This window comes from Protomyctophum bolini (genome assembly GCF_963924005.1).
Source record: "Protomyctophum bolini genome assembly, chromosome: 8".
NCBI classification, from domain to species: Eukaryota; Metazoa; Chordata; class Actinopteri; order Myctophiformes; family Myctophidae; genus Protomyctophum; species Protomyctophum bolini.
The window spans coordinates 853,146-867,476 of NC_137869.1; the positions used below are offsets into that span (position 1 = coordinate 853,146).

At 44.5% G+C, this 14,331-nt stretch overlaps 1 protein-coding gene across 1 annotated transcript in view; it reads right to left on the bottom strand.

Annotated features, from left to right (window-relative positions):
- thop1 (thimet oligopeptidase 1) overlaps window positions 1-13,688 on the bottom strand; it is a 31,476-nt gene extending 17,788 nt beyond the window's left edge. Inside the window, exons 1-7 of the mRNA XM_080771123.1 lie at window positions 13,577-13,688; window positions 11,509-11,700; window positions 6,824-6,972; window positions 4,766-4,873; window positions 4,559-4,661; window positions 2,794-2,951; window positions 2,122-2,257 (exon numbers count right to left, since the gene is read on the bottom strand). Of these exons, the coding sequence (XP_080627249.1) occupies window positions 2,122-2,257; window positions 2,794-2,951; window positions 4,559-4,661; window positions 4,766-4,873; window positions 6,824-6,972; window positions 11,509-11,700; window positions 13,577-13,589 (859 nt within the window). The 5' untranslated portion in view covers window positions 13,590-13,688. The remainder of the gene's footprint in view (window positions 1-2,121; window positions 2,258-2,793; window positions 2,952-4,558; window positions 4,662-4,765; window positions 4,874-6,823; window positions 6,973-11,508; window positions 11,701-13,576) is intronic.
- Window positions 13,689-14,331: the final 643 nt, after the last annotated feature.

A 14,331-nucleotide genomic window follows, 5' to 3' on the forward strand; every position in this document is an offset into this window, starting at 1 on the left:
ATATTTATATATAATTAATGTAGTAATGTTGTTCAGCAACTACAGACTAAAGACAATACATATTTATATATAATTAATGTAGTAATGTTGTTCAGCAACTACAGACTAAAGACAATACATATTTATATATAATTAATGTAGTAATGTTGTTCAGCAACTACAGACTAAAGACAATACATATTTATATATAATTAATGTAGTAATGTTGTTCAGCAACTACAGACTAAAGACAATACATATTTATATATAATTAATGTAGTGATGTTCAGCAACTACAGACTAAAGACAATACATATTTATATATAATTAATGTTGTTCAGCAACTACAGACTAAAGACAATACATATTTATATATAATTAATGTAGTAATGTTGTTCAGCAACTACAGACTAAAGACAATACATATTTATATATAATTAATGTTGTTCAGCAACTACAGACTAAAGACAATACATATTTATATATAATTAATGTAGTAATGTTCAGCAACTACAGACTAAAGACAATACATATTTATATATAATTAATGTAGTAATGTTCAGCAACTACAGACTAAAGACAATACATATTTATATATAATTAATGTAGTAATGTTCAGCAACTACAGACTAAAGACAATACATATTTATATATAATTAATGTAGTAATGTTGTTCAGCAACTACAGACTAAAGACAATACATATTTATATATAATTAATGTAGTAATGTTGTTCAGCAACTACAGACTAAAGACAATACATATTTATATATAATTAATGTAGTAATGTTCAGCAACTACAGACTAAAGACAATACATATTTATATATAATTAATGTAGTAATGTTCAGCAACTACAGACTAAAGACAATACATATTTATATATAATTAATGTTGTTCAGCAACTACAGACTAAAGACAATACATATTTATATATAATTAATGTAGTAATGTTGTTCAGCAACTACAGACTAAAGACAATACATATTTATATATAATTAATGTTGTTCAGCAACTACAGACTAAAGACAATACATATTTATATATAATTAATGTAGTAATGTTCAGCAACTACAGACTAAAGACAATACATATTTATATATAATTAATGTAGTAATGTTCAGCAACTACAGACTAAAGACAATACATATTTATATATAATTAATGTAGTAATGTTCAGCAACTACAGACTAAAGACAATACATATTTATATATAATTAATGTAGTAATGTTGTTCAGCAACTACAGACTAAAGACAATACATATTTATATATAATTAATGTAGTAATGTTGTTCAGCAACTACAGACTAAAGACAATACATATTTATATATAATTAATGTAGTAATGTTCAGCAACTACAGACTAAAGACAATACATATTTATATATAATTAATGTAGTAATGTTCAGCAACTACAGACTAAGGACGATACATATTTTCGTGGAAAAAACGAATGGCGCAGCACTAGCGCCCAGGATTACATTACAACTGACACTGGGTTACAAATATCCTGGGATGACAAAAAATAGAAAATTATTTTCAAGTCACTGTACCGAGTAACAAGGAGACCTTCCCAGACAGATCATTTTTTATCCCACGATTTTGTAACCCATTTTTCACCCCTGTGTCAATTATCTAATGTGATCCTGGGCTCTAAACACACCCTCCGCCAACCTGGGGAGAGCAACGGACTTGAACTCATGCTTCCATCATGCATGAGGAGTCCAAGTCGCTCCTTTACACCCGACAGGGGACAGGGGGGGGGTTCCCTGGTTGGACGTAGCGCGTGGAAGGAACACGTTATTCCAACCAGTTCCTTTCCCCTCCATCAGGCTGAAAGACCCTTTGGCCAACGCCGCCTCGGGTATGGGCACTGATGACTCGGCCATGGTTAATGTGGTATCTTCCTCGGATTCGGGTTCTTGGAAACTCCCCCCAGCCACTGCGTTAGTTTTACTGAGGTTGTTTTACTGAGGTTAAGGTTAGGGTTAGGTTTAGTTTTACTGAGGTTAAGGTTAGGGTTAGGTTTAGGTGTAGGCTGCCAATCACAGCGACTGGCCAGTCACAGCGCACCATTTGGCTGGGGGGCGTTTCCAGGCCGTGTTCACTTACGCAGGAACATGACTCGGCCGTGTTCACTTACCCAGGAACAAGGAGACCTTCTTCCCAGACTTGGCCATGTTCATCTCCAGGACGAAGTCAGCGTGCGTGGTGAAACCCAGCAGAGAGCTCTTCTGATGACGGAGCTCGACCAGCTCCTTCAGGATGCAGGAGTTCTCCTGGAGAGGAGACAGAGGAACCAGGAGATATAGGGGTGCACCGAAGATGGAGAGGAGACACAGAGGACCCAGGAGATATAGGGGTGCACCGAAGAGACGATGTCGATATGATCTCTTTCTGTATTCAACAATCACACCCGTGTGAAATAAGTGGTGCAACTCCGCGTGGGGGTCCCCGGGGGGTCCCCGGAACGCGGCCAGGGTGCCGGCCCGGTTCCGGCGAGCTGCCCCGCGTCCGAAACGGTCGAGAAATGACACGTTCCGTGTCCTAGCCAAATAATCCAAATCATCTCTCTCTCTCTCACCTCTCTACAGCGGGAGTTGAAGGCCTGCTCCACCAGGGGGCCTGCTCCACCAGGGGACTCACCTCTCTACAGCGGGAGTTGAAGGCCTGCTCCACCAGGGGGCCTGCTCCACCAGGGGACTCACCTCTCTACAGCGGGAGTTGAAGGCCTGCTCCACCAGGGGACTCACCTCTCTACAGCGGGAGTTGAAGGCCTGCTCCACCAGGGGGCCTGCTCCACCAGGGGACTCACCTCTCTACAGCGGGAGTTGAAGGCCTGCTCCAGGGTCCTGCGGGTTTCAGGGACGTAGCATTTCTTCATGGTGGGGAAGTAGTGAGGATACTTCAGGGTGATCTTCAGGCTGTCTCCGTCCGCCTCCAGAGAGCTCAGGAAGTCCTCCGGAAGACCTCCTGGGAACACAAAGGGTTCGCCACGTTTACAAATTAACCCATTCTGACCCGAGATCAGATTCTAGAAATGTCTTCTACATCCCGACAGTTTTCTGAAAAAGCTTCTATGTCGGCCGTTCTTCGATTTAAAATTTATAGCAGATATATACAAGCTCGTAGGCGCGCTACGGGCTTGTTAACGCTACGAGCTTGATAATAGTTCTTCAGGCCCATGCCTTCTACAAAGTTCTCTCTGAAAAAGAGAATTTTAGAGAAAGCATGGACCTAACAACAAAATATTCACAAAAAAGGCCTATAGCGACAGGTACATACTATATACCGTATGAAACAGAAGACTCTCTGCTTTCATAAGAAAAATACTAATACTGTAATAATAATAAAAATCACACCCCTGTGAAGTGAGCAGCGCAATGTTGCACTGCTCACTTCACAACATTGCACTGCTCACTTCACAGGGGTGTGATTTTTATTATTATTACAGTATTAGTATTTTTCTTATGAAAGCAGAGAGTCTTCTGTTTCATACGGTATATAGTATGTACATGTCGCTATAGGCCTTATTTTGTGAATAATAGTTCTTCAGGCCCATGCCTTCTATAAAGTTCTCTCTGAAAAAGAGAATTTTAGAGAAAGCATGGACCTAACAACTAAATAATCACAAAATAAGGGAGTTGTCCGGGCGCATATGAAGTTGAAGTACAGTAATCAATAAAAAAACCATAAAGACGTATAGATACGCGATTAGCATACCATGATCGAGATTAAAAAAGCGTATTGATACGCCAATAGCATTCGATGTGTTAACTCACCCAGCTGTTCCCTAGTGAAGCTGTATTAACTCACCAAGCTGTTCCCTAGTGAAGCTGTATTAACTCACCCAGCTGTTCCCTAGTGAAGCTGTATTAACTCACCCAGCTGTTCCCTAGTGAAGCTGTATTAACTCACCCAGCTGTTCTCTAGTGAAGCTGTATTAACTCACCCAGCTGTTCCCTAGTGAAGCTGTATTAACTCACCCAGCTGTTCCCTAGTGAAGCTGTATTAACTCACCCAGCTGTTCCCTAGTGAAGCTGTATTAACTCACCCAGCTGTTCCCTAGTGAAGCTGACTGTATTAACTCACCCAGCTGTTCCCTAGTGAAGCTGTATTAACTCACCCAGCTGTTCCCTAGTGAAGCTGTATTAACTCACCCAGCTGTTCCCTAGTGAAGCTGTATTAACTCACCCAGCTGTTCCCTAGTGAAGCTGTATTAACGCACCCAGCTGTTCCCTAGTGAAGCTGACTGTATTAACTCACCCAGCTGTTCCATAGTGAAGCTGTATTAACTCACCCAGCTGTTCCCTAGTGAAGCTGACTGTATTAACTCACCCAGCTGTTCCCTAGTGAAGCTGTATTAACTGACCCAGCTGTTCCCTAGTGAAGCTGACTGTATTAACTCACCCAGCTGTTCCCTAGTGAAGCTGTATTAACTCACCCAGCTGTTCCCTAGTGAAGCTGTATTAACTCACCCAGCTGTTCTCTAGTGAAGCTGTATTAACTCACCCAGCTGTTCCCTAGTGAAGCTGTATTAACTCACCCAGCTGTTCTCTAGTGAAGCTGTATTAACTCACCCAGCTGTTCCCTAGTGAAGCTCAGGCTGGTGGTGTCTTCGTTCAGGTGTTTGTTGAAGTCGATGCACAGGTTGCTCAGCTTCTTCTTGATGGTCTTGATCTCCTGACAGAGAAGATTACACCGTTAGACTGAACACAGACAGATAGATAGATAGATAGATAGATAGGCTATAGGGTATAGGGTTTAGGGGTATTAGGGTATCTTACGTCTTGCTTGTCCTTGTGGAGGTGCAGGCCGTTCCTTCGTCCCAGTTTGACCAGCCTTTCCATGTAGCGCTTTGCCTCCGAGGAGAGAGAGTCTGACTTCACCTTAGACTGAAATATATAAAATATACATTACAGGCTGACTGCACCTTGGACTGAAATATATAAAATAAACATTACAGGCTGACTGACTGAACCTTAGACTGCAATATATAAAATATACATTACAGGCCGACTGCACATTAGACTGAAATATATATAAAATATACATTACAGACTGACTGACTGAACCTTAGACGGCAATATATAAAATATACATTACAGGCTGACTGCACCTTAGACTGAAATATATAAAATATACATTACAGGCTGACTGCACCTTAGACTGAAATATATAAAATATACATTACAGACTGACTGCACCTTAGACTGGAATATATAAAAAAATATACATTACAGGCCGACTGCACCTTAGACTGAAATATAAACATGTAGTGCTTAGCCTCCGAGGAGAGAGTCAGACTGGACAACATGATATAAACACATTCCATTACAGACTGTCTGACTGGACACAACATGATGACGGTATATGAGCCATCAACCAGACGGTCTCATAGTGAACTGAACTCACACTGAAACACAACAGTCAATAAATCACTTATATTACCAGTAAGACGCGCAAACGCGGGAAGCGAACGCAGCTCGTACATATTTAAGTTGTCACCATGACTCAGCCATAACCATATAAGGAGTCCCCAAAGCAGCTCCATATATGGGCACAAAAGTGTGACACACAGACAGACACACAGACAGACATGATCTGCTAGGTCTCATAGTATGAGTATGGATTGCAATGTTATAGAGCTGTTCTAGTCTATATATGGTCATGAAGTGTTCCTACTCTCACCTATGGATATGAAGTGTTCCTACTCTCACCTGTGGATATGAAGTGTTCCTACTCTCACCTGTGGATATGAAGTGTTCCTACTCTCACCTATGGATATGAAGTGTTCCTACTCTCACCTATGGATATGAAGTGTTCCTACTCTCACCTATGGATATGAAGTGTTCCTACTCTCACCTATGGATATGAAGTGTTCCTACTCTCACCTATGGATATGAAGTGTTCCTACTCTCACCTATGGATATGAAGTGTTCCTACTCTCACCTATGGATATGAAGTGTTCCTACTCTCACCTATGGATATGAAGTGTTCCTACTCTCACCTATGGATATGAAGTGTTCCTACTCTCACCTATGGATATGAAGTGTTCCTACTCTCACCTATGGATATGAAGTGTTCCTACTCTCACCTATGGATATGAAGTGTTCCTACTCTCACCTGTGGATATGAAGTGTTCCTACTCTCACCTATGGATATGAAGTGTTCCTACTCTCACCTATGGATATGAAGTGTTCCTACTCTCACCTATGGATATGAAGTGTGGGTCATGACCAAAATAATAAGGTTGTGAATACAAGCGGACAACATTACGTTTTCTCAGATGGATGGGTGGCAGCGCGCACGCACGCACCCGCGCACGCACGCACCCGCGCACGCACGCACCCACGCACGCACGCACGCACCCACGCACGCACGCACCCACGCACGCACGCACAGAGGGCTGTACCTCCAGGGCTACGATCCTCTGGTAGACGTCCTCTCTCTCTTACCTCCAGGGCTACGATCCTCTGGTAGACGTCCTCTCTCTCTTACCTCCAGGGCTACGATCCTCTGGTAGACGTCCTCTCTCTCTTACCTCCAGGGCTACGATCCTCCGGTAGACGTCCTCTCTCTCTTACCTCCAGGGCTACGATCCTCCGGTAGACGTCCTCTCTCTCTTACCTCCAGGGCTACGATCCTCCGGTAGACGTCCTCTCTCTCTTACCTCCAGGGCTACGATCCTCCGGTAGACGTCCTCTCTCTCTTACCTCCAGGGCTACGATCCTCCGGTGGACGTCCTCTCTCTCTTACCTCCAGGGCTACGATCCTCCGGTAGACGTCCTCTCTCTCTTACCTCCAGGGCTACGATCCTCCGGTAGACGTCCTCTCTCTCTTACCTCCAGGGCTACGATCCTCCGGTAGACGTCCTCTCTCATGCTCATCTCCACGTCGAACTCCGACAGCTTCTTATCGGCATCGGTGGAGGCCGTACGGACGTCCTTATTGGACGACACGTGCTGCGGGAAGTCCAGCATGTTCCTCTGGACTATGGGAGAGAGACAGAGAGAGAGAGAGAGAGAGAGAGAGAGACATTAACGTCCTTACTGGGGGAGGTCTAGCATGTTTCTCTGGACTATGGGAGAGAGACAGAGAGAGAGAGCATGTTCCTCTGGACTATGGGAGAGAGACAGAGAGAGAGAGAGAGACATTAACGTCCTTACTGGGGGAGGTCTAGCATGTTCCTCTGGACTATGGGAGAGAGACAGAGAGAGAGAGAGAGAGAGAGACATTAACGTCCTTACTGGGGGAGGTCTAGCATGTTTCTCTGGACTATGGGAGAGAGACAGAGAGAGAGAGAGCATGTTCCTCTGGACTATGGGAGAGAGACAGAGAGAGAGCATGTTCCTCTGGACTATGGGAGAGAGACAGAGAGAGAGAGAGAGAGAGAGAGAGAGAGACATTAAGGTCCTTACTGGGGGAAAGTCTAGCATGTTTCTCTGGACTATGGGAGAGAGACACACAATGAATACATTCTCTCTCTCTCCGCGCTAACATGTAAGTCAACGGTAAGCTAATATGAGCCCGGAGCGTTAGCATACGGCAGCCGAAAGGCGAACGGGCCAAAAAGAAAATAGGAAAAATGTGGAATGTTCTTATCTCGCCCCGTATCATTGAGGATGCGCTCGGACGTCCACCGACGAACGGAATGGGTTAACCAACACACAGGTAGGTGAACACGGACGTTGCTGTTCCTTGGAGTGGTTGCACCACTCAAAAAAAGGCCCATGTGTCCAGTGAGCATTTACTATGAGACCTAGCAGATCATGTCTGTGTGTGTGTGTGTCTGTCTGTCCCCCTTTGTGCCCATATATGGAGCTGAGTGATTTGTTTGTGATTGATGCAACACACTCCATATTTGGACGTATAGCTGCTTTGGGGACTCCTTATATGGTTATGGCTAAGTTAAAAACTTAACTTAAAAATAACTTAACTTAAAAAAATAATAACTTAAAAATAAATCTTATAAAAACCCAAATATGTACGAGCTGCGTTCGCTTCCCGCGTTTGCGCGTCTTACTGGTAGGTATATAGGCTGATCTCAGATCTGGACTGGACTTATTTATGTTTTGGACTAGAACCGGCGGACCTCTGTACTGTAGACGCGCAAATGCATGCATCATGCAGATGCGATGCGTTGTTTATTGATGATTAAGCCTACAACAATTTATTTATATTGTTAAATGTTGCTCTTTAGTTTGTCTTTTAACCGTTTGGCTGCCACCTGCTGGACGCAAATCCAACTGCCACGGTCTGTGGGGGCGATTTAGAGGTTGCGCACACAGCACAGAAACGGATGTTGTGGGCGTCCATATTGTGCTAGCTAAATAGCGTCAATGCTAGCGAGCTAAAATATAGCCATCCTTGCTCTAGAAAGCACCAATGTTTCCATCTAGACCACCAGATAATCTAACCTGACTCTGCCAGCTGGGGGCGGTATTGGGTAACCATGTTCCCCAACACAGCATCCATCTGGGATCTCTCAGGGAGTTGAGCTAACGCCGAACCACTCGTGCTTCGAACCAATCAGTGTGAGCTAAGGGCGAAACCGGATGTGACGCTATATAGACACGTCAATATGATTGGTTGTGTTTGCACGCCCACACGGTGATAGACAGACGGTCCCATCCAATCATCTACCAAGTATATTGAAAAAAAGGAACAGCCCTGTCATCGAATTTGCTCCCGAGATCCCAGATCCCAATAAGCTGTGAAACAAATTTGTGTAGCAAGCTTCTTGGATCTGGCAGCGTCAGGTTACAGATAATCAGCAAAGACCTCCGAACATCGCGCTAATTGACCAAACCATGGAGAGCTCCGTAGATTAGGAGTTATTCAGCTTTTAGTCAGCCTGTATAACGGGAGGTGGACGGCAGCGCGCATGGGCGATCCGGTCTAGGATCGCTAAAGAAGGAAAGGCCGAGCCAAAATAACAATGAAAAAACAGTTCTCAGCGATGCGGATTGATATCCATAATAAAGCTAATCTGACGGAGCATTCCGACACGAGCGGAAGGTTATTACAGTCCTAATGGCGGAGCATTCCGCCAAAAGTAGGGATTGTGTTAAAAAAGGAGCATGAATAAATGTATACCATTAGTCGACCAACTTTAATTATGTAGCCTATAATACATGCATATTACATTTGGGGTAGCCTATTAAAAAAAAAAATATATATATATATATATATATATATATATGTATCAACAACCGTTAATTAACCGGATAATGCCATCGGCTACCAGGCTGGGAAATGAACCGTTAACGACATCCCTAGACCAGATGGAGGGTTTGTATCTGCCGGGACCGCCCCGCTCCCAGAGAACATCCCTAGACCAGATGGAGGGTTTGTATCTGCCGGGACCGCCCCGCTCCCAGAGAACATCCCTAGACCAGATGGAGGGTTTGTATCTGCCGGGACCGCCCCCGCCCCCAGAGAACATCCCTAGGCCAGATGGAGGGTTTGTATCTGCCGGGACCGCCCCGCCCCCAGAGAATGTTAGTTCTCTGATGTTGCTCTGCAGGAGAGGGGAAGAGTCTGGAGCTCTCTGGTTAGAGCCGTCGCCCCCGCGACCCGACCACGGATAAGCGGTTGAAGATGGATCATGGATGGACAGACACTCAAAATAGGGATAGATTATAAAATAATAATACAATCAAATTGTGGATCACAGATTCATTATAATCTATACGTATTTGTCCAATTCAATTCACAGCTGCACCCCCCCCCCCCCACACACACACTGCTGCACCCCCCCCACACACACACACACACACTGCTGCCCCCCCCCCCCACACACACACACACACTGCTGCACCCCCCCCCCCCACACACACACACATAGGCTGTGACACACACACACACACACACACACACACACACACACACACACACCAAACACCAAACAGAAGTGGTAACAAAAAGGTCATTGTTCTCATAGAGTGAAGTGCTGATGAGAGAGAAGCTCCCCCCCCCCCCCACACGGCCCATTCCTGCCAACTCAGGCGTTCCATCCGTGGATACATTGTTGATACATTGTTGATACATTGTTGATACATTGTTGCCGTTCACAGACGTACAGAAAAACACCTCATTTATACGAGAGGTGCTTCGATCCCATCCGTCGCCCCCAAACACACTTTAACCCATTCTGACCTGAGATCAGATTCTAAAAAATGTTCTTCTACATCCTGACAGTTTTCCATTCTGACCTGAGATCAGATTCTAAAAAATGTTCTTCTACATCCTGAAAGTTTTCCATTCTGACCTGAGCTCAGATTCTAAAAAATGTTCTTCTACATCCTGACGGTTTTCTGACAAAAGCTATGTTTCTGTGTCAGTCGTTCTTCGATTTTTCACAAATAGCAGACCTACAAGCTCGTAGCGTGCCACTCGGTGGCGCGCTATGAGCTTGTAGGTCTGCAATTTTTGTAATCCTGGGCGCTTGTACACTTCCTCTCCCAACCTGGGGGGGGGGGGGGGGGGGTGGGGGCAGCGGACTGAACCTCATGCTTCCTTCTATGCATGAGGAGTCCAAGCTGCCTCTTTTCACCTGACAGGGGGAGTTTCCCCGGCCGGACGTAGGCGCGTGGAAGGAACACGTTATTCCGACCAGTTCCTTTCCCCTCCATCAGGCGCCCCGGCTGGCCAGGGGGAGGCAGTATAGAGACCAGGATTACTGCATACCCCTAGGGTACCTACCCTAGGGGACACGGGGAGAACATGTGAGGGTACCTACCCTAGGGGACACGGGGAGAACATGTGAGGGTACCTACCCTAGGGGACACGGGGAGAACATGTGAGGGTACCTACCCTAGGGGACACGGGGAGAACATGTGAGGGTACCTACCCTAGGGGACACGGGGAGAACATGTGAGGGTACCTACCCTAGGGGACACGGGGAGAACATGTGAGGGTACCTACCCTAGGGGACACAGGGAGAACATGTGAGGGTACCTACCCCTAGGGGACACGGGGAGAACATGTGAGGGTACCTACCCTAGGGGACACGGGGAGAACATGCAAGGGTACCTACCCTAGGGGACACGGGGAGAACATGTGAGGGTACCTACCCTAGGGGACACGGGGAGAACATGTGAGGGTACCTACCCTAGGGGACACGGGGAGAACATGTGAGGGTATACCTACCCTAGGGGACACGGGGAGAACATGCAAACTCCACACAGAAAGGCCTTTTTGCCAACAACGCCTCGGCTATGGGCACTGATGCTGTCTGGGCCAGGCTACGCGCCCCTCTAGACCAGAAAGCACGCTGGCTGGGCCAGGCTACCCGCCCCTCTAGACCAGAAAGCACGCTGGCTGGGCCAGGCTACCCGCCCCTCTAGATCAGAAAGCATGCTGGCTGGGCCAGGCTACACCCGCCCCTCTAGACCAGAAAGCACGCTGTCTGGGCCAGGCTATCCGCTGGGTTTCAGGGTGTGTCTGGGTGGTTCAGGGTGTGTCAGGGTGGTTCAGGGTGGTTCAGGGTGGTTCAGGGTGTGTCTGGGTGTGTCAGGGTACTCACCGGTGTACTCCACCTCCACGTCAGCCAGGGCTTTCAGGGTGTTCTCAAAGCTCACGGCGTCCAGCTCCAGAACGCCCACGCGGTCGTAGACCTCCTTGGTCTTACAGATCAGCTCGTCTGACATCTGTTCGATCTGCTCGGGGGTCAGGTCCCAGCGCAGGCGGTTCTCACTGCACACCGAAACCACCTCTCCTGGAATAACGAGAATAAAAACACATTTATACTGCGCCCGAAACCACCTCTCCTGGAATAACGAGAATAAAAACACATTTATACTGCACACCGAAACCACCTCTCCTGGAATAACGAGAATAAAAACATTGATTGAAATATGTATTTGCAGTTTGCAGAATTACAGTACATTTAAATATTTATTAACAGTTTGCAGAATTACAGTACATTTCAAGCACAAACTCAATATAAAAGACTGTTAACTGTGAGTGGACGACCCAATAAAGCATTACACTTGTTTACAAGAGGGTCCACCTTGTTCAATTCATCAAAACATTTAGAGACGTACAAATAGACACTTCTATATAGCCAACAAAAACAGGAATTCATCATAAAAGGAGGTAAAAGGGGAAAAGAAACATATACAGTGAGGGGAAAAGGGGTGGGTGGGTGGGGGGTGGGGTTCAGATATTACGGGGGCCAATACGTATTGTTCTTTTACTCGAGTAACATTTATAACGCATGACTTTTACTCATAACTGTATTTTTAATTCACTACTTCACTACTTGTAGTTAAAGTAGAACTTAACATATTGTGAATATATGTATATATATATAAACTTATATATATAAAAATATATATAAACTTAAACCAAATGGTTTCCCTTATAGGTCCATTTTACACGCCCAAGAGTTCAATTATTGTTAAACATCTGCATTACTTAATTTACCAGAAGTCTGTACAATTAGAGAAAGTAGATTAATTGTTATTTTGTTCAACGTTATATCTTCTTAAATCTTCCATTATCTATAGAGCAGTAATAGGTTGGAATGCACTACCAATACAAATACAAAATTCATCTTTAACCCATTCTGACCGGGCACCCATTTTGGTGTTGGCATCATGTTATGCTTTATCTATTGAAAAACAGCAGATCTACAAGCTCATATGGCGCCACCGAGTGGCGCGATACGAGCTTGTAGGTCTGCTATTTTTGAAAAATTCGAAGAACGACTGACATTTTTAGAATCTGATCTCAGGTCAGAATGGGTCAATCAGACCAGTGTGTGTCCCGTGGAAACCTCGTATGAATCTGATCTCAGGTCAGAATGGGTTAAAAGAACAGCTTGTGTAAACCATACTGCAGTAACCCTGGGAAAATAATAATTCAAATGTATAATTTGTTGAAAGTGATTTTTTTCTTTGTTTTTTTTTATTTCTCCCATGTTTTTTATTTCTTATTTTATATTTTATTTTACTATGTTTTATTTTGAGTTAGTGTTTGTAAACAATTGTAAGTATTGCCTTTTGTTAAATGTTTTGTCTGTGTCGGACCCCCCAGGAAGACTAGCTTTTGTCAAGGCAAAAGCTAACTTTTTAGCTTATTGTTGGGGAAACAATAAACAATAAACAATAAACGCATTGCCTGTTTTCTCTCCTAATGGTACCAACATCAACACAGCATGGCATTGTGGACAGAATCTAATCCAACGACAACATGACAATACTGTAATGTCATCAAATGGTGGTCCATCCATGGCTCAAAATGCTGAATCAATATAATGAACCTTGAATTTCATATGAAAGTGCAATATTCGCCTCTGAGATATAGAAGTAGGCCTACTGAGGATTGGAAAATACTCCAGTAAAGAAAAAGGTATACCTTGAACATTGTACTTGAGTAAATGTACTCAGCTAAACCCCACAGTACTAAAGTAAATGAGTAAAGTAGTGGAGTTCCTAATGTAAATGATTGGAGCTGATGCTAGCCGCTGTTAGCCTGCTAGCATCCATCCATTCCAGTCCATTCTACAGAGGCAGCTCGAGCGTCCAACGAGCGACTAGACAACCAAACAGAAGCATTAATTAATGAGAGAGGTGTTAATTAGAGCTCACCTGTGGGTCCCATGGTGTTTAATGACAGGTTAATTAGGGTAAATTAAATGAATGACTGACAGAAGCAGCAGCAGCAGCTCAGCTCAAGCTCTGATGGATCCACTCACACGGCACAGAGACAGCCACGGGGCGCCAGGTTTACAGGCGGAAATAAGCGACCATGGTCTATGAAAATTAAACATGCCCGCAAGGGAATAAGGAAACCACTCCACACGAGTTCAATTAAATCTGACTATTCACCAGTTTATTGAAAATAACGAGCTCACGCGCTTGTAGATCTGTTATTTTCCACAAGATTATTTGATTAATGTATTATTATTGTTTTTTAAATATTTAATAAAAATCACACCCGTGTGAAGTGAGGGGCACTCTTATCATACATACAACATCATGTAATTTCGACCAATCAACAATTTACCTCCGTCTTCAATGTTTGTGTTTGTTTACACAAACACTCAAAGCTGGACATTAATTGTCTCAATGCCAATGGCATTTTGTGTGTGTGTGTGTGTGTGTGTGTGTGTGTGTGTGTGTGTGTGTGTGTGTGTGTGTGTGCGTGTGTGTGTAGGACAATGTTTGATATTTACAAGCATCTTTGAAGGAAAACACGCCCATGGTCGCTTATAACAAGCGGACATGGCAACACGGAACAGAGCACGTCAACGTAAGGCACGTCGCCGTGATGACGTGGACGTGAAGAGGATGCCAAGGATTGGGCCGTGACGTCGAGAATACGACGATGATGATGATGATGA